We start from the raw sequence: 17,866 nt of genomic DNA on the forward strand, positions 1-17,866 counted from the left end.
TGTTTTGGGCAAGGAAACAACTTTAAAAAGATCAAAGATATCTTCAAATCAATTTTCTAGCTAAATTCTACGTGTTCTTCATGATTAAGGTATACTCTTTTATTCGCATAACTATTTCAAAGTTCTGCGCAAATCATTTTTCACTAACTTTTCAAAAGTAAGTGGTGCTCACTCAAGCAGAAATATTTTTTCGACAGTTATATTGTCATTTGCTTAAATGGATCTGTACCAATGTTAAAATGTGGAAAAATCTTAAGGATATTACAAATGTATAGTTTTACAGGATTTTTTTTCTTAGTGTAAACTTTTTTTCGATATGCACTGTAGAATAAGAGAAACTTTTTAACAATGTGTCTAAAGATTTGATGAATTTACAGAATATTTTTGAATTTACGTCATAATTCTGTTAGAAGTTACTCCCATCAAGAGTACATTAACAATTGTACTTCATCAGACAAACAGTAAATATTACTTTATTCACGGCAAGTTGTCTTTATTCGTTCTATAGAAAGGAAAACGATACTTACAAACTATATACATAATACAATTCCATTCAATTTATCGAAAAACAGATTGAATATACAGTACTGCAATCATCATCTAGTAGCACACAATTAAATATCACACAAGGTTATGACTGATACCAGTAAAATGCATTTGTAATTTATGTAAATGTTCAAATAATATGACCTAAATTTTACAGATATTGAGCGTTATATTCTAATCATAGATAGCAAAGTGAAATAAGAGAATTTTAGGCTGGCAAGAACTAAATACAGGTGCTGAATTAAATATATTAAAGAGAATAACCGGCAAAGACAATTATTTTGTGTGGCATGCAATTGTCTTTACTTCATACATGTAAGATCAGCTACATGTTCTGGTTTCTCATATAGGGCTGTAGGTACAAACTAAAAATTATGCACAGATTTGATTTTTTGGCACAAATAATATTGTAAGAAAAAATTATATGAACTGAATAAGCAAGCATATACTATCAATATGGCCTAAAGATTGCTCAATACATGTGAATAATAATTTTTATTCTTGCACGATACATACAGTATATATGGTTACAAATTTTATAAACGTTTTATTATCTGAATTGTATTCAAACAACTGGGTATCATCAACTGTTACAAAACTATATACATAGATGATTTTCATACAAAACAGTACTTTTCATAAACATCAAAGTTTGAGCTATAAATGTATGGTTTTTCAATTAACTAGCAAACATGTAATTTCTCACCACTGGTTTAAAACTTGCACATATAAACAGGAAATGATAGCTCATTCATATGGTCAGCAATTTCCAGGAAAATAGAAGTCAGTCTAATATTCAAAATGGTATAAACATACGTTAAAAATGTACATTATTTTGATATTCTGATCTGTGGAAATATTTCTAAAGTATTATTCCAAGCCAATGCTTGAAAATTTTGTATTTAAGGTAGTTATCCTAAAAACTCAGTTGAATTCGTTGTTTTATATATACTTTATACATATTATATATACATAAGTCATATATATATATATACATATATATATATATATATTGTATATATATATACATGTATATATATATATATATATATATATATATATATATAATTTTAATTTCATTATTGATTAAAACTCACAAAGAGCTGAAAAATAATCATTCTCGTCACTGTAACTGAGATTTTTAGAGATATAATAATAGTATACGTAATTAGAAAATTAAATAAAAATTAAATCTTTAATTTAGCTAAATTATTAAATGACATATTACATTATTCCCAGAAAGGCTGATTTTTGTGTATGGTTCTATATAGATTCAGAGAAAATTTCCCCCAGTCATAATAATCACAGTGGACCATATAGGCCAGAATTCACAACTAGTAGTTTTGAAAATGTAAGAACTCATGGTTTATGCAGATTTTAAATCACACTAGATTTCATGTACAAATCAAGCTTGATTTACATGCCATTTCATTCATGGGTCCACTGTTCTGAATTAATGAATATACGTTCACCTACTTGTAAATGTAGGAAGATTGATCATGTAAAAAAGGACAGTCGTCCGTGCTCTGAACGCAGGTTTAATTCATACTCTGGTCTAAAAACGTGATTTAATGATGGATAGCCAATTGTGACACAAATCTTCCACACTCCAGGGGGGGGGGCCACTTCCATTTACAAGTGGATACCATGCGCGACCATGAGGTTTCGAAAAGCACCCTAAACACGTAATTTCCATATTCTGAAAATGCACCCCTTAACAAGTATTGGCATGTGAAACCCTACCCTTAACAAGTATTGGAAACAAAACGATACTCTTGGCAAACTTCCCTGAAATGAACCCCTAAACAAGTACAGGAATGTTTTATTGTTACGGGTCCTTCAGTCGTTGGCTTTACCTTATTTGGTTTAGTCGACCCCACCTTTTACACCTCGCGCAAATCGGACTCGAAACACGTAGTGCTGGGGCAAAAAGGACATCCTTTATAAAACATTTTAATTTTGTTTTATCATCTCCTCAAATTAGACCCTAAACACGTAATTTTTCTAGTGAAATAGATACCCTTTTTTCATTATTTTTGTGTTTTTGACACCCTTATCACGTTACGTATGTAACGTGCCCTATCGTGTAAAAGACATCCTTTTTACGTGTTTTTTGGTCGCGCATGGTATCCACTCGCCAATGTAAGTGGCCCCCCCGGGTCCACACTACAAGTCCAATTCATCGCTCATCCGTTACTCAAATCATCAATAACTGTCTCATAATTACTAAATACGTTTTCTTTGCAGTGATAGCTTGATGAAAGAGCACATTGAACGTACGAAACATACAAAGTCAACAAGATTTTGACATTTTGGCTTCCAATAATACTAGCACAGGGTTAAACAGTTAGACCATGTCTGAAGTTAAACAAGACTTCAGAATACAGGCCACTGAGTTTCCACTGTCTATTGCACATCTATTAGTTCATAAATACGGAATGTCAAAGCACTTCAGCCTCTCAAAACAGAAATGCACCAAAATAAAATAACATAGTGTTAAAATTAAGGGAAATATAGAGTTTAATAGGTCGCATTTCATAAGTTGGGTATGCAAAGAGGGTGGCGTATGAACAATTTTCCACACGGTGCCATGGATAAATTGTTGCTACATCACAGCATCTTGACCAAATTTATTGGGTAATATCTCATTTTGAAGCTAGAACTATAGGCTAAATATATTACTATGAATTAGATCAATACAATATCAGGAACAAAAACTATAGCACATTAAGTTTGAAGTAACAGGGGTGGCGGAGCCGGTGGATGCGGAGCCGGTGGATGCGGTAAATGATAAAATATTAATTAAACCTAATTAACAACTTACTATAATATGTAATATGACTGTTATCCTCATATTTCTGGGCGTTTTAAAGCAGGGAACAACTAAATGTTCTAAAAATTTGACAATTTTGAAAATATGCAGCAATGGAATACATGTGTATGTCAGCTCTGATCTGCAACCTAATCAATTAGTAAACCGCAGAGATTTGGTTAATTATCTAATTTGTAATCTTAATTTTTAGTACAAATGTTGTGTATCATTGCAACAAACATTTCTACCCATGATGTTGTCATTTTGCCAAGCATATAAATACAGTGACAGGTATTTTGGGGGGCAAAAATGTGAAATTAAATACTGTTAATTAATTAGTATAATTAATATGCATACAATAACAGATAATTATTCGATTTTTAGTACAGATTTAATTATTGATGTTTCAAGGTTACAACTGCAATTTACAAGGTGATCCAATGTTGCATTAACTTTTGACACCATTTTATGTTCAGCAGGTCCAATTTGAGAAAAACACATTTCAAAATTCACATTTACATTGATGTCTATGTAAATAACTAGCTGTTAATTAGTCATTTTAAGGAAAAATAACGGTATTCGAGACTTAAAACTTTTCCATTATTTAGAGAATGGTAATAGCTATAACATATAAAAAAATAAGATTTTTGACCATTTTTACCCTGTTCGCGAAATTGGACCACCTTATGACATGGGACCAATAATAATAATAATAGGCATTTATATAGCGCCACCTATCTAGAAATATTCTATTCCGAGGCGCGTTGTTATTATTATTATTACCCCGGCTTTAGCTCGAGCTGCCTTTCAGCGCTCATGCATTCAAGGAATAAATCCTGCCGGGTACCCATTCATCTCACCTGGGTCGGGTGCAGCACAATGTGGATAAACTTCTTGCTGAAGGAAATTACGCCGTGGCTGGGATTCGAACCCACGACCCTCTGTTCCAAAGTCAGAAGTCTTATCCACTGAGCCACAACGCTCCACACTACATGATACTATACACAGCATGATTATTCCCCTCATGTACGTGTCTGATTCTATCCATTATGTACAGAGGCCATAGATTTAAACCATGAATTGATTGAATACACTTTTATGAATACCAGCTGTTAAGTACTTCAGCCTTACATATATCATATCAAACCATTGAATAATTTACAAAGCCTGGATGTACATATATCAAGGAAAATCATTTGAAATTGCACACATTGCAAAGGAATATAATCGCCAACAGGATATCGTCCCAAACATTCATCAATACTTTCCTAAATGAAACTGTAGGGATGTTTAGAAAACTGCATTCATATATTTAACCTGAGAAGGAAAACAAGATCCAAACCTATCAACTACTTCAAAGTTATACGTGTAGAAACTTTCCTATCAATATCACCACAAAGGCATTACAAATAAATGCAATATTGTGTTGGCAAGAACACCTGATGATGATTTTCATAGCTGAAATGAAACTTTGAAGCAAAAAAAAAAATTCATGAATACCGACATTCTAAGAGAGTATGATTAAAAAAGAATTTGAGCTCATTGTTTACCTGTGGCCATTAAAACCATTGTATTGGATTCAGTTGGATTTTTAAAAAATAGTGTTAATACATATTTAATTAGCTGGATGTGAAACCCTGTACTTTTAATTCAATTATGAGTTATTATGTGGCAGTCATGGGCCACTTTTCATCATTTTATGATGAAAACATCAGGCCATAAGAACAATCTAAATTTTTTTTAAGGGAGGATTTGGGGTAGAAAAATCGATTTTTATTTCTTGTATCTTGCATGACATACAATTAGAAGCTGTCCAATTTCACAACTCTTGCAGAATATTCCATGAAACAAAATACTTAATTTCTGATAAAACAGTTCTTTTATTCATATGGGAATCAGCATTCATGGAACGTATAGGCCTATTATTTGATGACCCCAAACTTTGTGAAAAGCATCGGCCGGTCAGTTGCTAGGTCTTGATATTAAAAATGCCCAGATGTTTACCCTGTCCTATACTGTTTGAATGTATCACCTGCTGGGTGTATCATAAACACGTTTGTAAATTAATGGGGAATGAAACCATTCGAACAAATAGGCTTGTGTCGCATTGCCAATGTGAGGATCTCCATAGCATTAGTGATCGCAATATTCAAATGCTCATAACTTTCTCATTATTTGTCCGATTTTTCTCAAACTTTCGTTGATCTGTTTCTTTGATTTTTCTGTTTTCACACAAGCTATCTTGTTCCAAAGGTTTCATTCTCCTTTAATGACTTAAAGAACATTTATGGATCCATTTTTGTGTTAAATGATATACACCAAATTTTATGTTGATTTTAGCCCTAATTTTAGCCCATTGGGAGCCTAATTTTCTAAAAGCTCTGCTTTTTATTTAGGCTCCTCACTTTTTCTACATTTTGTAGTGTACCTTATGCTTTTATAAATACTTATGTTAGATACTTAATTTGATCATTGATACACTATGTTCATGACGAAAACCTCCATTTGAGAACACTATACCCAAGTTTTTTCTCAATCAATTCTCTTCTCCAAGTACGACAAACCCTACTGCCCCAAGCAAGCAATGTAAGTATCAAAACACCTGTTTCTTGACCTCGGTCCGAAGATAACACAACAGCCCGAGCGCGGTCCCAGCAAAGCATGCTGCCATTTTTTATTCACTTACTTTCCTTATTTCGAGGTCGATTTTCTTCGTTCAAAATTGGAAATGGACTAACATTGAATTTTTGAATACAATATGCCTTTGAAAACGTGATTAAATATCGAATACAATAATTTCATTCCGAAGGTCCTACTACAGGCAGATAAGTCTTTTACCTAATAGCACAGCTGTTGCTTATCATTTCGTCCCTGGCCCAACGCTCATAATCTGGCCTGTGGTGAGACGGCGGGATTACCTGGCCAAGCAGGGTTGATCAGGCGGGTGTTTCATAAAGCTGTTCGTAAGTTAAGAGCGACTGGTGATCCTGTCTTGCGGTAAATGGTACACACCATTGGCGATGATCACCAGTCGTTCTTAAACTTAAAGTCGCTTTTAACTTACGAACAGCTTTATGAAACGGCCCCCAGGGCTTGGAAATGATTTCAAACACAAATTGGGGTCTAATACCGCAGTTTGCAGTTTTCTCCAAACGGGGTTCGACGTAATGTATGAATACATTTGTTATGTATATTATGATATTTGTTTTAAAAGTGGAATCAATAAATGAAATGAAAAAAAAAGAAAGGATCACCAGTCATTTGTTAGAACTAGCTTTATAAATCTCCTACCTGGGGGCCATTTTATAAAGCTGTTGGTAAGATATAAGTTGCAGAACATGACATCTTCTACTTGCTAGGCAGTTACTCTACCACCAAGTAAGAAAGTTTACATTGCTCAGAACTTCCACAGCTAAAGTATACATCGTTGGTGTCAATGTTAAATTAATAGTTGAAAAAAGACTAGTATTGCACTTTCACAGAGATACCAATTTCATTGGCTTTGTATTGTCAGGGGGGGTTCACTTTTCACGCCATGTATGTGTAGCAATATGTATATACATGAAACTTGAGTGGGTGTAAGTAACATAAGAGATATGCTACATGTACAACTAATTGTCACTTTTTGTACATAGTTTGTCACAGACCTAAACTATGCTTAATTGAACAATAAATGGTATCTCTTCTGCCACAGGACCCAGCAGTATGTTAATTTAGAATAAATAAGTACAAAATTGCTTTTTAAAAAAAAGATTAAAAAAAGGGATAAAAACTGACATCAATCCAAATGGATTTATCGTTACCCTGTCCCACCTTCTCCACGACCCCAGCGGCCCGCCTCTGTATCCGAGTCAGGTCCTAGGTCCTCTACCCTGCTCCAAGAACCTATGGTCTCCATCTCTTCCTGGCTGCCCACATCCAGGAAATCATCCTGCATGACGATAGGAGCGTACTGGATGTGGTTCCTGGGATGTCTCCAGGACTGGACCTTCTGGTAGATGGCCCATGATGCTACCAAGACGCTCAGGAAGATGAGGATGATCACCACCACGATACCGGACACCGCCCTCGGGGTCAGCTCAAACTCGTGCCGCTTCTGCAGTCACATGATCAACAGATGAGATTTGTTTGAAAGGTTTGGATGTTGGTTAATCTATGACACTATTAAGATTGGAATATTTCCTTATCTGAACGATACCTTCTTCCCCCTACTAAGATAGAAGCTCAAACTCATGCCGCTTCTGCAGTCACATGATCAACAGATGAGATTTGTTTGAAAGGTTTGGATGTTGGTTAATCTATGACACTATTAAGATTGGAATATTTCCTTATCTGAACGATACCTTCTTCCCCCTACTAAGATATAAGTATTATTATTTAGCATTAAATGATGGAGAGGATCCGGTCATGATCCATCCATGGCTGAATTCACAAAATTTTTGCAGGTTATCGATAAGGTCTTAACTCTTGGATGTAACGGATGTAACATTCACATTCTCCAAAAAAGAAGGGGTACACATCACTGTGGGTGGTTAGGCAGGTGAACCCTCAAGCTGTTGGGAAGTAAAACTTGGTCTTGGTTGTGTCTTTAATAGGAAACATTTGGCATGTGCATGCTGCGTCTTGGATCATGTGACAAGTAGATCTTACTATCAAGCCTGTTCTTGACCATGTCTACATGAAGATTATCTAGCCCTTAATTTAACATAAAGAGTTGCAATAAATTGATATAATATTTTTTTCACATCATTTATGAAAAGCTGATTATCAAATCAATCTCATACTGAGATTGCTATAAATCAAACAGGTTACACAATTATTCTAGAGCAATCCTAGTTTAAGTTTGAAGTGAATCTATTGCAATTCTTTGCTCTTTCCTGATGGGTGATACATACCATAATGGGAGAACTGGAATGTGAGTTCATTATCTGCGGTGAGGTCAATCCTTTCTGTGCACTGATATGGGCATCAAACATGGCATGGACAGTCCTGACTTCTGATGCTGTAAGCTTGTTTAACAGAGCCTCAAAGGTTCTGAAACAGACCAAAGATACAATTATCATAATGATTAAAAGTCATTCCGACATTGATAGAAGTTCAAGATACAATGTACATGTCAGATAAAATCAATTGCACAATACAAGTCTAGAGTCAACATTTCTTTTTTTGTTGGTAAACTGCCGATTCCTCTATTGCCAATTTGTCACATGGTCTACCTTAAAGTCTAATGCCATTCAGTTCATAATTATTTTGTCTCATAACCATTTGGTCTGATAATCACTTTGTCTAATCACCGGTTCGTCTCTGACCGTTTCGTCTTTTAACCAGTTGGTCCAATACCCATTTCATTTTCATTCATTTCGCCTGATTAACACTTAGTCCAATTAGACCAAATGCTATTGGACTAAATGGCTATTCAACCAACTGGTCGCAAGACGGAATGGTAAGTGGACGAAATGGCAATTAGACCATGTTGATAGTGGATTGTACATGTAGACCATATAATAGTAGGCAAATTGGCATTAGAATGATTGGAAACAAACCCTTTTTACTTGATCTTGTGCTCCAGCACTTGCTAGGGCAGGGTATGGTGGCTTTAAATTTCTGATCAGAAACAAAACTAAAGATATTGCCCACAGACCCATTTCATACAGACTTTTTATCAGCTGTATCATTTAACAAGTTCACTATCAGCCAATCAAATTGAATGTTTTCGGTAGCTTTAAACTGTTATTCCAATGTTAAAGTTTTGTGAAACAGGCACCAGGGAGATGTGACATTTTCAGTCCACTTATGGAAGCATCATGACATGGTGGTTCTTAATCCTGCCTTTCAATCAGAGAGGTAAGGCTATAAATCATAAATACAGGCATTAATTTCCTAGACAAAGGTGGAGTAAATGGGGACCTAACAGATGTTCATTCATTGAAATGCAATGTGTGTATTAAAAAAACAGATACTTTGCTAATAAAATAAAGGTACTCATGCTGCAATGTTGGAGAGTGCTATTGATAAAGTACAGGCACTGTTCAAGGATATTTTGAAGGGGGTACAGAGAATAATTTTCCTGGTATCGCATCACAATTTGCTCCACATATCTGAAAGTCTGCTATACATAAAAGTCTTTTGTATAGCATATTTTTACATACATGTAGGACTGTACATTACTTAGTTGAGAGCTTTTCTCTTATGACCAGAAAATGCTATTCAAATTTGTAAAGAAAAATTATTCCCTGGGGTATGTTGTGTTTCAAATATTTGACAAAAGCAAAAAAAAAGTTGTAACTCAAAATTTTGGCATTTGGTATACAGAAAAAATTGACAAAGAAAAAAAGTCATAAATACAAAACAAGTGGAACACCTCTGGCAGTCTTGCCTGCATTACGCAATTCGATATAGCAGCAGTGCCTCCTTTGAAAACAGCTAATAATTATTCACAGATGAAAACACTAATATGATAATAAAATACTATGTCCATTGACCCAAAATGACATTTGACCATGATCATGTGACCTAAGACATGTGCAAAACAATCATTCATACTTGATTACCCTTCTGTCGATGTTTGAGCTAGATCCATAAACTTCTTAAGATTTATGATGGCAATTCTCCCAAGTCCCAACACTGCCAGAGTACATTGACCTTTAAGTGACCTTTGATCTTGGCCATATTCCTGACATGCACACAGGTAATTCAGGGATACATTGCTGCTCTTATGTCCAAGTACTAGATCCACAGACTTTTAAAGTTAAGATGACAATTTCACAAATTACCAAAGTTTGTCGACCCTAGATGACCTTTGACCTTGGTCATGTGACATGACACTAGCACAGGTTATTCAAGGATACTTGAATGCTCGTTTGTCCAGGTTTCATGAACTAGATCCACAAAATTTCAAAGTTATGATGACAATTCCTCCTACACCCTCAATATGGCCAAAGTTTGCTGAACCTTGGTCATGTGACCTGAAACTCACACATGATATTCAGGATACATGGTTGCTCTTATGTCCAAGTTTCATGAACTAGTTCCATAAAGTTTTAAACTAAAGTTATGATAGTTCCTCAAATAACCCCAACATGGCCAAAGTTCCTTGACCCTACATGTAAGTGACCTTTGACCATAATCATGTGACCTAAAACTCAAGCATGATCTTTAGTGATACACTATTACCCTTATGTCTAAGTTTTATGAACTAGGTCCATATATTCTCAAAGTTATGACAACATTTCAAAAAGTTCACCTTGGTTAAAATCTTGATATTGATTCCCCCAACATGGTCTAAGTTCATTGACCCTAAATGACCTTTGACCAGGATCTTTAGTAATACTTGATTACCCTTATGTCCAAGTTTCATTAACTAGGCCCATATACCTTCTAAGTTATGATGACATTTCAAAAACTTAACCTTGGTTAAGATTTCAATGTTGACGACGTCACCGTCGGAAAAGCGGCGCCTATAGTCTCACTCTGCTATGCAGGTGAGACAAAAATGATGGGTGCTTAATAATGATTAATATGCAACATTCATAGTGCTTCATACAATGTTTTATAAGCACTGCTGTCTGCATACCATTACCAAAGCTTTAGCACAGCTATCCTGATTAGGTGCTCAAGCATTCCTTCCTACCAAGTACTATTTACTACACCAGGGTGGAGAGTGGCAAATGCAAATTCTAGTAAATGCCTCAAGTGGACGCAAGTGCCGCAGTGGGATTCAAACCCCCGACATTGTGGTTCAAATTCTGAATACTTATTATCCACTGAGCAACACCTCTACACCTATTTGTTTATCATTCTGTTATGAAATACGTAGAACCCAGTGTATGTTCCAGGTTAAAAATAAATACCAGTTGTGGTAACGATCTCAAAATGAGTTTGAACAGAATCCAATGAAATAATCATCAAAGTATTTGTATGAATAGCTCTGGGGAAAAAAAATGTGTAATTGCTGAGAAATGAGCAAAATAATCACAGAATTCTATAATATGTCGGGTATTTTTCCAACAAACAATATTCATACACTGACCCGCATATGTCTTTTTGTGGCAGTGATCATCTGAATTATCCATTTTCAGCCAAGATTTTCCTGACTTCACAAAGATAAAAGTTTGCTTCAATGTACTAGAACTAGATCATTGTGTAAGTTTTTCGTGGAAGCGTCATGGTGTAGCGGTTCTGACTCTCGCCTTGTAATCAGAGGGTCGTGTGTTCGAATCCCACCATGGCCTAGCGTCCTTTGGCAAGGCGTTAATCCACACTTTGCCACTCTCCACCCAGGTGTTAAATGGGTACCCGGTAGGATGTGAAAGCCTATATGTTGTATGCCTAGCAATTGAGTCTTGGAACTCTTGTTGGAATGCTCCCCAGGGAGTGGAGAAGGTGCATACATTGTATGCGGGCATGCAAGGATTCGATGTCTAGGGTAATAATATGTCTGTAAAGCGCTTAGAGACGTCGTTTCGATGTATTAAGCGCTATATAAATGCGGAATATTATTATTATTATTAGATCTATGATAATATGGAGGCATTTAACATTGATTTTAAAGACTTTCTCATGAAATAATTGTTTGCTGCAACTACTTTCTTTTACCTTTAACACACAGCACATACAATTTTTTTCTTACATTAGCCATACAAGTAAATCTAGTGTGACTATTTAGCATTTGATGCACCACGCCGTACACCGGGGTACCGTAGTACCCCGGAGTACGGCTTTGTGCAGCGCCATCTCGTGTTGTAATAGTGTACAGTTACATTGTTGTCATGGTGATCACGGTCGTACAATCGGTGCGACAATCATGACAATGAATGGGGACAACGATCACAACGGCTATTTCCTTTCTTTGATACAATCTAATGCCAATAATTAGTTAATTAATGAGAGAAACTGACACTGAAATGTTTGATAACGAACAAACTTTAATTTCCAATTTCATTCAAATATTCAACTAAATAATTGAATTGAATTGAATTCAAAGACATACGATCAATAATGAACAACTACAGGTATCATTATTGAACAGTGAAGATTAGAACAGAACATGAAAATTAGAATAAAGTTATCATTTGCATGCATTAATTGTTACATAAGATCACTAAAAAGAAAAAAAATCTGTACAAAACATTAAAATATACTTGTTCACATTTTTTGGTAACCCAGGGTACAGCGCAAAAAATAAAATAAATAATTCAACAAAATGGCGGATTATTATTTGGTACCCCAGGGTACCAAATACTGCATCATTTATTACAGCACATACATGTTATCCCCCTTCCCCATACAAAAATTACTTGTGAAAAAATAACCAAAACCAAATCAAGTGGCAATTATATCATCCTGTTCACAAGAACAGAATTAAAAATCAAGAAAATGATATCAGGATTTAACTCATCCTACAAAACCAAATAGATGGATCCAAGGATGCAAAGCCAACAGAAACAGCTGTTCTGTACAATGAAGCCCAACAGCTGTTACTATAAGCTACTTGGAAGAATAAATAGCCGGGGCAATAATTTTGATTTGAATGTCAATATCAAATAGTGGATCCATTTGTATTCACTGCAATAAGCTAACAAATTACTTAATGAAAACTTATGAGTCTGGTATGGATCTCTGTTCAGTGAATGAATTTACATGACTGATTTCAATTAAGTTCACAAACTCCAGGGCCCCGTTTTACAAAGAGTTACGACTGATCCGATCAATCGTGACTCTATGTAAATCCATCAGTGTCATAATTTTTCTACGAAAAACTTACACAATGTCCTCCCTATGCAAAGAGAAATGCAGTGAATTTTCAAGAAAACAATGAATGCATGAATATACATCATAGCTAGAAAATATTTTAAACAAACATGTTTGATGCCGACGTTGCTGGCCGTCCATAGTTACGATTGATCGGATCAATCATAAGTCTTTGTAAGACGGGGCCCAGATTAAACATAAAGTTACACCCCCATGAGCAGTATACATCCAATGGCAGTAAAATATCATGCACCCCCCCCCCCCCCCGAACTGAATTAAAGATGCTGTTCACCATTTTGTGACATTTCCACAGAAAAATTCTATATTGCGACAAATACAATGAGTATTATTAATATTATGATCCGAATATTTTAAAAAACAAAAAAAAGACTACAAAAGACCTGATTGAGATGTTAGTGACTTGAGATTCTTACCTCACTGGATTTATCCACATTTCTGGGCTACAATGAACAAGAGATGACACAGCCTCAGACTGGATCTGAAAAAAAAATGATTGAAGGATAAAAATACTGTACAACAATCAAATTAAGATTTTCTGTATACACTGAATATTCTTTTTACTCCAAATGACACTTTGCATTAAGCATTTGATTGATTGATTGATAGACTTATGTCATTTATTTATTTATTTATATACTTGGTTAAATGTTATTCATTTTAATGTTTTATCTTGCAGCTTAAATGGTTTTTCACTATATCTACTTATCTACTATATATATATATACACACACAATATATACTACATTTAATCAGTTTCAGGTCAATATCTCTTCTCTCTTTGCTAAATGTACAAATACCTGTAACATCGGAATGGGTATAAAGAGGTTTTAAAATATATTTTGGGGGGAAATGACCTTGGCCCAAATATGTCAATTGCTCAAAACCGTCATCACTGAGACATTTTTTTTCTTGAGGGACTCCAAAATTACACGTAGGTGGTACCAGGGGTAGAGAAAGACATTTCAAGGGTTTCTTCAGAAGAGGGGTAGGCCTATAGGGTTAACATGCTGGTACCTCTTATTCCAATTGTTTGTAAAGCTGTGTGTTACTCTATGAACAGGGGAGCATTTCCATGAAACAGACAGTCACTGAATATTGGTTATAAGCTACTGACATCCTTGCACCTGATTGGCTCTGAGACAGGATGCTTTTATATGAAACACTCCCCTGCTTTAACAGAAGAATGTTTGGAGATCATGTGCTACTGTACCTCTGCAAGGTTTGGTCCACTGAGCACATTCCATGCAGCAATGGTATCAATACCACAGCTTCCCAGGCCCACTTCTCCAACCGGTCTGCTGCCCTCTGGAGAGCAAGTTGAGTTATGCAGGATACTCAGATGCTGAGACACTTGATGCGCAGAATCAGGGTCCCCAACCAAAAGCTGTAGATGGATAGAAATCTTTGTAAACAGTGTATATGAATCAAGGCTACAATGTTCATATGAATCTAGTATAAGTGTCATATCTCCATCAATTTTACATTGTAATTTACAATATTTACTTGAATTGCTGATCTCATGCTAAATTTTCTTCATCTTCTCCTCCTTTAACTCTTAATGTGCCATTCACTGCAATCAGCCAATTTTTTTTCAGAGTCTATATATAATTTTTGTATTTATAAAAAGGGAATCACTCCTGAGACAATAATGTTAAACCGCTTGACCATAAGCTGAACTGAACAATGGAATCACTCATGCATGCAATGCACTCCTCAAAATTCAATAGGCATAATAATAGCTGTATGACCATTGCACGAAAATGTGTTCTTTGCACAGATATGTGTTCATGGCACGTAAAGGGTTAATAAATAAAAAAAATGAGATGGCAAGAATCAGTGTATGCAAATGAGAGAGCATACACTGTATAATGGCATCACACTTTTTTTATCAAAAAAGTTAGCAATCTTAATACTTTCCCTTTGTACATGAAACCAGTGAAGATACCAATTCTTAGTTAGGATCTTTACTGAAATATACTGGTACCCGGGTAATAATGAAATGAGCCAGAGTATATACAGGGCCGGGCCTCTAATTTGAAACTGAAAGGAGTCTTGCATGTACTGTAAAAGTACTGTAGGCCTACTCACTATTTTTTAATCATCTTTTCATAATCCTAATAGAGGATCATCACTTGTTCAGGGGGGGGGGGAGGACCATCTATCGTTGCGTCCCCCAAACGCAAATGATAATCCTCTGCTATGATGCCCATGACTGTCGACTGTGGGGTATGATGTTTTTCATTTCTTGTCTTTCCATTTCAATTTTTCTGCCTATATTTCCTTTCTTTTTGTCATATTACACATGGTGAACCGTAAACCTTCTCCATGTTATAAACTTCACCTTGCAAACCTACAAAGATCATCTGATATTTTTTTATCTATGATTAATTCCCCCCAAAAGTACTAACAAATTATTTTTGTTACATTATACATATACATATATATATATATATATATATATATATATATATATATATATATACATTATATATACTTATATGTATAAATGATATGAATGCAGAAGAAAACACCAAATAAAATCTTATTTCAATTACAAACCACTTGTAAAAAGTTGTAGGAGGCTATATTCTATCTCCCTTGACCTGATTTCTATTTTTTATATTTTTATCTTGGACTTCAGTTCAAGCTAGTTCAGCAAAGGATGTTGCTGTCTGGAAGCTTGCCCAAAAGTTAAGAGAGAGGGGCTCCGCTCTCTAGCCCATTGCAAATCCCCTCCCCTCTGCTCAGTGAGATGAGAGAATTGGCACTGGGCGTTGTGGCGTGCGCCTGTAATCCAAGCTGTGGGGAAATTACAAATTGATGCAGAGATTCGAGCCCTGGTCACGTCTTTCGGATGGTGACGTTAAATGTCAGACGTAAATAATCATATCTGATTGATACACGTCTGACAAAACTCAAATACACACACACACACACTGGGCTAGAGCTTAGAAATCAGGAGGCCCTCTATGTTAGCTTTTGGAAAGAGAGCTTCCAGACATCATCAACATCCAATTTGGACTAGTTCAGCAATTACCTTGCCCCATCCTGCTGGGGTGAATGGATTGCAGATAGCTCCAGTAAAGCAGCAAAAATCAAACCACCATCCATCCACCCGTTCTGGCGATAACTCTTCCAAATCCTCCATTTCATAACAGACCGGCAGATTCGCTGATCGGTTTGTGGCTATGCGCGTCCATCTTGATTTCAACCACTTTTCTGTTCTCCCTCGCTCTGCCATGCTTGCGCATTCTCGGGTGATATTACAATTTGGCAGCCATCCTTTCGCAAAGTTTGCATAGTCTGTAACCACCTTCTGGAGTACGCTGGCTTTGTTTCTGTAGCAATTTGGAAATTCACTCCTGCATTGCGACCTGATCATTTGACGGAACTGGGAATTATTGAAGACAGAAGACGGGATGACCGCTACTGTGCTGGCAGGCTGAGCAGAAGAGGCCCTACCTGGTTTCAAGGCACGGCGTCCCCGGTCCTCTGGGTCTGGCGTGCGACTTGTCCAGGGTCCGATCTCACTTGCAATGTCTTCCCGCAGCTGGCTCTTGCACTGCCCAGCCACAGGTCCACGGGCACGGCCACGACCCCCGTCAGTCTGCGTCTGTGCATCGGTGTTGCTGCGACGGGCGACTCTGAAATTGAGTGCCGATAACTTCGAAGCAAACTTGGCGAATAAATAACCAGGTTCAATTGATTCTGTCACGTTTTCATAACTAGGGCTTAAAGCTTCGAATGTTATTGAGGCATTTATCAAAATTATAAAGCAAAGTGTGCTGAAATACGATAATTTATCATATTTCAATCCGCGGAATTCAGCCATCTTGATCATCGATCGGCATCTTCATAATTTATTTATTTATTTACATTCCTAGTCTTTATTGAGACTCTCATGAAACAGACTCAGAGTCACGATAGGCAAAGATCATAATTTGTAATATGAAAACCTAAACAAGAAAATACAAAATGATTAGCAATTTCAAATGAATATTTTTTTAAATTCAGAATGATATATATAGGCTGTAATGATATAAGCTTTCCTATCAAAGTTATCATCAGCATTTCCAGTCTTTGTCGCAGACTAAGAAATTGTATGGAACGCTCTCTTCCGAAACAACTTTCGTTTTGTTTTGTCTTGCTTGTCAGGATAACGTTTTGTTTTGCTTGTCAGGATAACGTAATAATACAGGGCAGGAGAGGTGGTCTTGCACGATTTCCTGAGAACTTTTCTTTCCTTTCTTTCTTTTACTTTTCAAACTGACATAGAATGAACACAGAAATCATTCTATTTTGAAAAAAAGGAAAGCAAATTTACAAAGCAACAATAGACAAAACTGACCTGTTTGCCTATTCAAAATAATAACAACGAGTTTTGTTTGCTTTGCTTAATTATGGTTTATATTTCATATTCATTTATTTTGGCTAGAGTTTTCAAGGAAGAATTAAAATCATAGAGGCATCTCCTCATTAGTGTCAACAGGGGGAGGAGTTGGGGCGGTGGGGGTAACAATATTAACTGCCAATTAACTGTCGGAATATCATCATGATTTTCCGAGGTATCATAATTCCTATTTGCTCCTGAGTGTATGCGTTAGGCTAATGGAGATGATAGGCCTAACTTTGAAACTCCAATCAACATCTAAAATGGTCTCCTAATTAGTAAAAGAAAATAAAGAAACAAGTAAACAAGGAAAATAAGCACCAAAGCCAAAATGACTTTCTGAGATG

General features: G+C 35.9%; 1 protein-coding gene across 2 annotated transcripts; it reads right to left on the minus strand.

Moving 5' to 3' along the window:
* Positions 1 to 6,137: 6,137 nt before the first annotated feature.
* LOC121426746 lies at positions 6,138 to 17,047 on the minus strand. 2 transcript variants are annotated; one of them, XM_041623129.1, is made up of 5 exons: positions 16,167 to 17,040; positions 14,340 to 14,513; positions 13,543 to 13,607; positions 8,254 to 8,392; positions 6,138 to 7,454 (listed from the first exon to the last, which is right to left on the minus strand). In XM_041623129.1, exons 1-5 carry the CDS (start codon positions 16,968 to 16,970, stop codon positions 7,158 to 7,160), a joined length of 1,479 nt encoding a protein of 492 aa, XP_041479063.1. In that variant the 5' UTR covers positions 16,971 to 17,040; the 3' UTR covers positions 6,138 to 7,157. The 2 variants fall into 2 exon arrangements, with proteins under 2 accessions (XP_041479063.1, XP_041479064.1); XM_041623130.1 differs by lacking the exon at positions 6,138 to 7,454 and adding an exon at positions 7,464 to 7,599 and having other exon boundaries at positions 16,167 to 17,047.
* Between the last annotated feature and the right edge of the window lie 819 nt (positions 17,048 to 17,866).

The sequence above is a fragment of the Lytechinus variegatus genome, chromosome 13 (assembly GCF_018143015.1).
Source record: "Lytechinus variegatus isolate NC3 chromosome 13, Lvar_3.0, whole genome shotgun sequence".
NCBI lineage: Eukaryota > Metazoa > Echinodermata > Echinoidea > Temnopleuroida > Toxopneustidae > Lytechinus > Lytechinus variegatus.